Genomic DNA, 9825 nt, shown 5'->3' with positions numbered 1-9825 from the left:
AATTGTTATTTTGCTTTAGCATATACTGAATATATAGGACTTACCTTTTAGGTCAAAACTGTAACAAAAAATGGTTTACACTTTCTCCTCACTACATTAACTAGAGAGAAACTGTGAAGTCATGAGAAACTGCTTTGAGTACTGATCAAAAGTTTGGGACCGAAAATCACAAAACATGCACAGGTATTCAAAATGATCTTTTAAAAACACATACAGAAATACAGATTACAAAATATAAATAACATAACAAGGACAATAAAATATAGAATAGTTCAAACATCATGCATGTCCACACTTAGTAAACCTTGGTGAAATGACATTTTTCATTTATATATTCTGCAAAAAAATCGAGACTATGTACCGAGAAAAGATGCCTCCCACATTCAGTTTATCTTACAAAGGGATCACATAAAAGGAGTTTGACATAGAAACAAATAATTACTATACATCTCAGAATATGATTTACAGGACAATAGTTAAATATGTGATACCCACTTAAAGCTGACCAGGGAATTCCTATAAGAGAGATTTTCTTTACATTATGAATTGGAAATACTTGCCAAAAGTGGCATTTTAGGGTACCCAACTTCAACTGCACCGTTCTACAGGAGGAAATTATTTAGATTCATATGGATCCATTTCAAATTATGGGACAGAAAATATAATTATCCCTTTCCTTCACCTTTAGTTGAGAGAATGTATGGGGACAGGTACTCTGGCAGTGACAGTAAGCTCAGTGAGAATCAAGATACTGCTCGCCAATTCCCACAAGGCTGAATTCCTTTCATGCTCACTTCAGTCAGTGTATTGTAATAATTACTGTCAAAACAGGAGTCCACATCACCGTATTTGATTGCCATTTCCCATGCATATGCAGAGCAGTATGGTATATCTATTGACAAATAAATATACATTGAGTGCTATTCCTTTTTTAACATGATTGGAAAACAAGCTGCATTGGAATAAGCCCTTTCTGGGTTGGCATTACAGAATGAGGAATATGCTTCCAAACTGTTACAGGCTTTAAAAAAAATAAATAAAAAAAGATAATATGCTTTCTAGGGTACAACAGTCAGCATTGACAGAACAGTCACTGTTCACATTCACAAGGCAGGTGGCCACAAATAAAGTGACAAAAGCAACAGAATAAGAACAACACATACAACATAAAAACTTGTCATAAACCTTACTTAAAATATGTCTTATGCAGTCACAGTAACTGATATCAGTTTAGACTTGATTCGGCAGTCACGATGGAACATGACCAGCCGTAGTTCATATTTATACTGCTGAAGTCAACATGATATAGTGTTGAATCATTTGTAATAAACCAGCATCAACAATAGGGACCACTTATAACATCAGTCATGTCACACAACTGACAGTAAGCTCTCGACCGTCAAGTTTTACCGCCAATACGGAGTACAGTTGCAGTTGAATATACTGGCACCCTTGCACTTTACAATGGAGCAGAACGTAGATAAATTACAACCTTAACAAGAATCACTTGCCTCCAACCAAACTAATTTGAATTTTAAATCATTTAGTCCAGGCCATTTTTGACTTTTAAGTAATACATCTTAATTTCCCTGTTGGATGTTTCTTTTCTTGGTCCTGTGCAGTTATAAATCAAATATACTTGTTAACGCCAACAGTTTTCTTCTTTTTCAGCTGATGAGAATAAATGGAATCGTTCAAGGGTGCCAATATATTTGATCGCAGCTGTATAAGTGCCATTTTTAAGTAGCTCGTGAAACTGTTATTACTCTTGCCAGATCATTAAAGTGTCAGTTCACTCCAAAATCAACAGAAGTTTCTACATTTCAAAAGTGGTCTTACGTCAAAATGAGTCCATGCCCCTGGCCTTATGTTCTGTAGATCCAGATATTCAGAGTAGGCTTTAGTCTTAAATGAATGGAAACAATGCATATTCTCTTATTCCATCATGGTTGCAGTCTTTGGCTCTCAGTTTACACTTGAAGCCCAGTAATTGGGGCAGTCATTTGATGACAGGAAGTGTATCAAACTAATTACAGCATACATGCTATAATCACATCAACTATTGGGCTTTTATCCACATATATCATGTTGATGTGATCTTTGTAGGAGAACGTGACAAGGATGTGAATTTACAAGTTCAGGATATGAGTTGAGTTACCTGCAAGGAAGCCGGTTAGAGTTGGAGGATTTGTTGCCATTGTTTTTGATTAGGCTATAACTCTTTCTGGATCAGGAAATTCAAAGTCGATTCCGACTTTGACGGAAGTTCTCACAAACTCATGAGCCCGCTTTTTTAAAAACAGATTCATCTCAACATTAGACAGCTTTGAGGTCTGAAATCTTCAGACAGAGTCTACAGATCCCTTGGCATCTGATGCATTATGAAAACGGGATTTCCAATAGGTTCGCATTATAGGAACAACTGCCAATTTGACTCACACACAGTGAGGTGCTACAGTGAAGAACTAGATGCTAAAGCAAGTAACAGCCAACTCAACTGAATAAGAAGTAGATGGTGAGAAAAGGGACTCAATGAAAATGCTTTTGGTTCATGTCAATCAGTGAAACAGACACATTCCAAGACTATGTTACACAAATACATTCTTATTTCAGCAATGAGCTAGCATTATGCAGAAATGGAGGTAACACAGTCCTCTGAAAAGTAAACTGTTTAAGTGAATCATTAGGAACAATTGACATACATCCGTTTTGACTGGGCGTTTCACTGTTTTACATTGTAGAGCATGATTTAAATCATCCTGCTTAGCAAATTAAGGCCTTTTTCTGAGGTTCACTTTCATTTTTGTCATGCAGTCGATTTGTTTCAGCTATAGCCTATGTACAGTACAGGATGTACAAAATTGTCTTGAAAAAGAAAAATGAACTCAAACATTTGTTTGCAGATAATCTGAATGGCACTGTAAGTATCATACATGCGTATTGCAGTTTGGCTCAAAGTGAAGTTTGTGTGATACACACACACACACACACACACATATATATATGTATACATACATGCATATGTATACATATATATACACACACATACATATGTATACATATATATACACACACACACACACACACACACACACACACACACACACATACATATCATCTATATCTATTTCCTATTCTAATGCAATGGTCAGATGTTTTATTCTGATTTGCATAGGAATCACAAATCTTATTAAAGCCAAACAATCTGTGATTAATAAACAAGTCAACAGGCAATGAAGAATAAAATGAACATGAACCCTTAAAATCGTGTCTGCAAGAACAATATTTCTTTGAGGTATGACGTAAACCAACTGTTTCCATAATTCCTTTTTTTGTTATATGTACATTATATTTGGGGCAATATGCCTCTTCCCACATAGGTAAATTAAATTAACATATTTCTGTATATACACACACACAATACATTGTACAATAGAAACATGATCCCACACAGCTATCAACATTTCAAAGGTGAACTGAAAAATAAATTTGATAGTGTTCTTCAAACAAATAAACAGTTGACATGACGCCTTGAGTATGAAAACGATCTCAGCCCATAGAACGCTCAATTTAGCCAACTTGCAATCTAGTGACTTACTTCCAACCACTATATTAGTTTTCAAAACAAAAATGTTTGAATATGAATCGGAGGGAAAGATGGAGTAAAATAAAAAGCAAGAAGCATTTCAGCTCTACAAATTGGTGTATGGACAAAATCTCTGTCAACTTTAACCACTTTTGTGAAGTTCTACATGTCTTTTTGGGACTACTTTCACTGTGTGCATAAAACTGAATGTTCAGTTTGTTTTCTACCAGCCCTAATCTGGAGGGAATAACCAAATATAATATATAAGTAATATTGTAATTGTTTCATACAATTCTCTACCAAAATCTGGGGTAAGGAGCACAAAATGATTGTGCATTTTTGTCAGTTTCCCTTTAAAGAAGCAGAAACCCTACCCATATTTGCACTCTCCATCACAAATTTGAATCCAGCATTTGCTTTTTTTACAAAATCATCAAGAATTTGGCTAGAAAGTGTACCAGTAAAAAATACAGTACAGTGATTTGTCAAACTTTACACTACATAACAAATATAGTCACTGACTAGGAGTTAAAAGTCCTCTCAAATACAAGAAAACCTTACGAGAAGTTAAGAAAATACATTGTCACGTTAGTTAAGACTTAAACAGTATAATACTCAATTTGTAAGGCAAAAATCAGGTGATCTCACAGTGACAAGTTCAATAGGTCTCTGAGGAGTTTGTATCCTTCAGATTTTCAGGAGGCATTCAATCTGGATATCCATTTTCAACACGCAAAAGGAAAAATATGGCCATCTTGTTTTGGGAATTTGCCTTTACAGTGTTTTCATTGTCACATTTGCTTAACCTTATCAGCTGCTAAATGCAAGGATCTGTTGTGCATGTTTCCCATTAATTATGACAAAACTTAAAACAACAGAGTTGGCACAAGACAAAACCCAACAATTTCTGGCCCATGTAAGTGATAAAAAGACCTGCAGACCCTATGCTATATTTTAAGAGGCCGCAGCTAATTCTATCTAGCAAGCGGTCTTAGCATCTGGCACTCAGAGCTTATGAGCAAATATGGGGAGGATTTGTACTCCTTAAGTTAACAGAGTACCTTACTAAATACAGTATGTAGGTTAAAAATAAATAAATAACATCAGTGCAGTATGTACAACATGACCACAACAGAGCAATTTTGGTATCGAACTCAAAACACATTTTGAAATGCAACATAATAAAAAGACATTAAAACTAAATTAATAAATATTTCAATAAATACATATTTCAATATACAACAATCCAACGCACATAAACGCAAACATTAACATTCGGTTGTCAATAAAAATAAAGCTTTGAGTGTGAAGTATAAAGCTGTTATGGTGGGTAGGGAAAGAATCCATTTCAATTATAGGGCAGAAATAACTTGGATGTTGTACATATTGTACACAGTATTCATGATAGGTATGGTGCAGCTCACCTTCCTTTTGCTTTTCAAATCACAAAATGCAGTTGTAAAAAATAAAAATGTAATAAAATCAAAAGGAGATCAAATCTTTTCAGCTGTGACATGGTGGGATATAAGTAATAAGATATATACAGTTGAAGTCGGAAGTTTACATACACTTTATTTAGCCAAAAGCATTTAAACTCAGTTTTTCACAATTCCTGACATTTAATCCTAGTAAAAATTCCCTGTTTTAGGTCAGTTAGGATTACCATTTTATTTAAGAATGTGAAATGTCAGAATAATAGTAGAGAGAATGATTGATTTCAGCTTTTATTTCTTTCATCACATTCCCAGTGGGTCAGAAATTTACATACACTCAATTAGCACTTGGTAGCATTGCCTTTAAATTGTTTAACTTGGGTCAAACGTTTAGGGTATCCTTCCACAAGCTTCCCACAATAATTAGGGTGAATTTTGGCCCATTTCTCCTGACAGAGCTGGTGTAACTGAGTAAGGTTTGTTGACTTCCTTGCTCACACACGCTTTTTCAGTTCTGCCCACACATTTTCTATAGGATTGAGGTCAGGGCTTTGTGATGGCCACTCCAAAATCTTGACTTTGTGGTCATAAGTGATTTTGCCACAACTTTGGAAGTATGCTTGGGGTCATGGTCCATTTGGAAGACACATTTGCGACCAAGCTTTAACTTCCTCACTGATGTCTTGAGATGTTGCTTCAATATATATACACATAATTGTCGTTCCTCATGATGCCATCTATTTTGTGAAGTGCACCAGTCCCTCCTGCAGCAAAGCACCCCCACAACATGATGCTGCCACCCCCATGCTTCACGGTTGGGATTGTGTTCTTCGGCTTGCAAGCCTCCCCCTTTATCCTCCAAACAGAGCGATGGTCATTATGGCCGAACAGTTCTATTTTTCTTTCATCAGACCAGAGAATATTTCTCCAAAAAGTACAATCTCTGTCCCCATGTGCAGTTGCAAACCGTAGTCTGGCTTTTTTATGGCAGTTTTGGAGCAGTGGCTTCTTCCTTGCTGAGCGGCCTTTCAGGTTATGTCGATATAGGACTCATTTTACTGATACTGTTCTACTGGTTTCCTCCAGCATCTTCACAGAGTCCTTTGCTGTTCTGGGATTGATTTTCACTTTTTGCACCAAAGTACGTTCATCTCTAGGAGACAGAACGCGTCTCCTTCCTGAGCGGTATGCCGGCTGCGTTGTCCCATGGTGTTTACACTTGCATACTATTGTTTGTACAGATGAACGTGGTACCTTCAGGTGTTTGGAAATCGCTCCCAAGGATGTACCAGACTTGTGGAGGTCTAGAATTTTATTTCTGAGGTCTTGGCTGATTTATTTTGATTTCCCCATGTCAAGCAAAGAGGCACTGAGTTTGAAGGTTGGCCTTGAAATACATCCACAGGTACACCTCCAATTGACTCAAATTATGTCGATTATCCTTTCAGAAGCTTCTAAAGCCATTACTTAATTTTCTGGAATTTTCCAAGCTGTTTAAAGCCACAGTCAACTTAGTGTATGTAAACTTCTGACCCACTGGAATTGTGATACAGTGAATAAGTGAAATAATTTGTCTGTAAACAATTGTTGGAATAATTACTTGTGTCATGCACAAAGTAGATGTCCTAACCGACTTGCCAAAACTATAGTTTGTTAACAAGAAATTTGTGGAGTGGTTGGAAAAACGAGTTTTAATGACTCCAACCCAAGTGTATGTAAACTTCCGACTTCAACTGTGTGTGTGTGTGTGTGTGTGTGTGTGTGTGTGTGTGTGTGTGTGTGTATGTATGTATGTATGTATATATATATATAAAAACGCAGCAGGCTAGCAAAGCTCTGACCAACCAACAATCTCATTGGAAATGACAGCAATGCCCTTCCCAAACCCAACAAGTCATTGCATGTCCTTCTCTACAATGGTTTTTGATGGCATATTATTTGAAAGGACTTGAGGGTGAGGTGAGATCAGATAGCTGAATGGCCATGAAACTGGGGAGATGATTCACCCCCACCATGCCTCGTTTCCCTTTCTTACCAGGGTTATTTTTTGTTGACCACAGCCAGTATTCTACATTACAACCTGTCCATCCTGAACGTGTCCTCAGTGGCAGGGTCAGCCAGAACCATGTCGGGGTCATTGAGCATGTGCAGTCCATCCAGGGTGAGAGGGTCGATCTTCAGCTCGTCCAACGGGAAGGGAGAGTCCGCATCGAAGCTGACATCTGCAACACCAGCCAGTGAGTTGGTTAACTCCTTAGAGAGGCTGGGTGGAGACTCACCTGTGACTAAAATGCAACATTTGGGAAAACATTTGACATTTGTAAATCAAAGCAGCTGCTAGATAACTACCAATATTGTTTAAGTAACAGTCTTCACTCAAAGAATCTATAACAAGAGAAAAACGAAATACAATTCACTTAAACAAAAACACATGTTTTCCTCATACTGGCCAACCTTCATAAAACAATTCACTATAATCAAGCCAGGATGAACGAATCCCTTTATTAGGTGTACAGAGCCTAGACTAAGTTAAATTACATGACAGGCTCGCTAATTGACTCAGCTGCTGCTCAGTACCTGTGAGAATGATGTTAGGGATGTTGCCATGGCTACTGTAGCCCAACTGCTGGGAGTCATGCAGGCTGCTCCCTGTAAGGCCCATCATGGCTGCTTGTGTGTAGTTGAGGGTGGAGCACTGGCTGTATAGGCTATTGGAGCTGATGGGGTTTTCAATCATATTGAACTGCTCGAGCTAGGCAAGTGAAAGAAACATACATTTAATAAGTGATGTTAGGTAATAGAATATAGAGATCAGGCACAATTTCTAATATGGATAAGAGTTGCAGTGAAAATAGAGACAGTGAAATTCATGTCCTAGTTTGATGTGGGTTAAGTCACCTGGTGGGAGAGAGCATTGGTCTGCCGAGATGCTATCTGCGGATCGTAGAATGAATCCCCAAATATACTGCCCACCACTGGAATGTGCTGAAAGAGACATTTGACCACTGATTAGAGTAAAAATAAAATGGGTTATGGAAACTAATAGGCCTACAGCTAATCAGTACAGCCTTCTTCTTGGGTATCTGAGGGATATAAGGGAACATGAAGTCATGAAACATCACAAAAAGCACAAGCATGAGGCAATCCACAAGCTAGTCAATTCAAGCACCGTTAGCAAATGGCTGTTCATGACTGCATAGACACTAGCATCTGATAACACTTTATTATGCCTATTCAGACCATGTTTTAAAAATGAACCATAGAATGCATGATTCATAACAGCCACATCCACATAAATGTTTCAGCAGTAAGATTTGATACAGCTGAACAATAACATAAAAAATCAAGAGCAATAGGCCCTTGTTTAGAAAAGACAAATGTCACAATATAACTGCAGAATGAGCCATCTTGTAATTTTTAGAGGGATGAGCTAGCAAAACAGTGCTGGAGCAGTAGCTATTAGCAAACTGACTGCAAACAAATGCAAGTGACTTTTGCTAGCTAACTAGCTAGGCTAACTTTGGGGTGAAGTTAATTAGCTTCTGCAGCTTCTCTCTGCTAGCAACTGTAACACAGTTTCATGCCTTTAAAACTGACTTGTGCCAGTAATACTTACATTTGACAAATGTTGTGACGTATCCACTTTTCAAGCCTAATTACTAGTCAAAGTTTGGCAATATAACAAAACAAATTTTGGAATTGAGAAAAAAAACAAAAAAAACAATAAGTGGAACATATACAGTTACAGTATATAAAGCTAGTTTCCCAAGGAAGATCACATTACTGTAGCCAGCTGTAAAGGTAGGATCTTTCACAGGAACAGCAGCAAACAGAACTACACTGAACAAAAATAAACGCAATATGCAACAATTAACTATATTACCGAGTTACAGTTCATAAGGAAATCAGTCAATTGAAACAAATAAATTAGGCACTAATATAATAGATTTCACATGACTGGGCAGGGGCACAGCCATGGGTGGGCCTGGGAGAGGCCCACCCACTGGGGAGCCTGGCCCAGACAATCAGAATGAGCTTCTCCCCACAAAGGGACTTCATTACAGACAGAAATACTCCTCAGTTTTATCAGCTGTCCGGGTGGCTGGTCTCGGATAATCCCGCAGGTGAAGAAGCCGGATGTGGAGGTCCTGGGCTGGCGAGGTTACACATGGTCTGTAGTTGTGAGGCCAGTTGAACGTACTGCCAAATTCTCTAAAACTAACATTAAATTCCCTGGCAATAGCTCTGGTGGACATTCCTGGAGTCAGCATGCCAATTGCATGCTCCCTCAAAACTTGAGACATCTGTGGTATTGTGTTGTGTGACAAAACTGCACATTTTGGATTGGCCTTTTGTCCCCAGCACAAGGTGCACCTGGGAACTGATCATGCTGTTTAATCAGCTTCTTGATATGCCACACCTGTCAGGTAGATGGATCATCTTGGCAAAGGAGAAATGTACACTAACAGGGATATAAACAAATTTGTGCACAAAATTTGAGAGAAAAGCTTTGTGCATATGGAATATTTATGGCATCTTATTTCAGCTCATGAAACATGGGACCAACACGTTACATGTTGCGTTTATATTTTTGTTCAGTATAGAAAGAGTTAAACCCATTTCTCACACCTGAAACAGCCTTGTTAACAGGACATTTCCCCCAAAAATGAATCATGTCAACAGGAGACAACCAAAGCTGCTACAAACAGGTTGGACTATCCAAAACTAAAAATAATCATAATTAAGGTTCCAGGTAGGTGCTACATATTCACAGGACATACACTGCATGGCTAAAAGTATGTGCAC

The 9825-nt window shown here is 37.9% G+C and overlaps 1 protein-coding gene across 5 annotated transcripts in view; it reads right to left on the bottom strand.

Annotated features, from left to right (window-relative positions):
- Nucleotides 1–7059: 7059 nt before the first annotated feature.
- Nucleotides 7060–9825, bottom strand: part of LOC115158107 (CREB-regulated transcription coactivator 1) — a 29045-nt gene continuing 26279 nt past the window's right edge. For 4 of the 5 annotated variants that reach the window (XM_029706657.1, XM_029706656.1, XM_029706660.1 and 1 more), the window contains 3 exons: nucleotides 7918–8004; nucleotides 7597–7771; nucleotides 7060–7304 (listed from right to left, as the gene is read on the bottom strand). In XM_029706657.1, coding sequence (XP_029562517.1) covers nucleotides 7093–7304; nucleotides 7597–7771; nucleotides 7918–8004 — 474 coding nt within the window. In that variant the 3' untranslated portion in view covers nucleotides 7060–7092. The remainder of the gene's footprint in view (nucleotides 7305–7596; nucleotides 7772–7917; nucleotides 8005–9825) is intronic. The other variant, XM_029706658.1, reaches the window with a different exon arrangement.

This window comes from Salmo trutta, chromosome 22 (assembly GCF_901001165.1).
Source record: "Salmo trutta chromosome 22, fSalTru1.1, whole genome shotgun sequence".
Taxonomy (NCBI): domain Eukaryota; kingdom Metazoa; phylum Chordata; class Actinopteri; order Salmoniformes; family Salmonidae; genus Salmo; species Salmo trutta.
The sequence above is the reverse complement of the archived record's forward strand: the minus strand, read 5'-3'. Positions and strand labels throughout refer to the sequence as shown.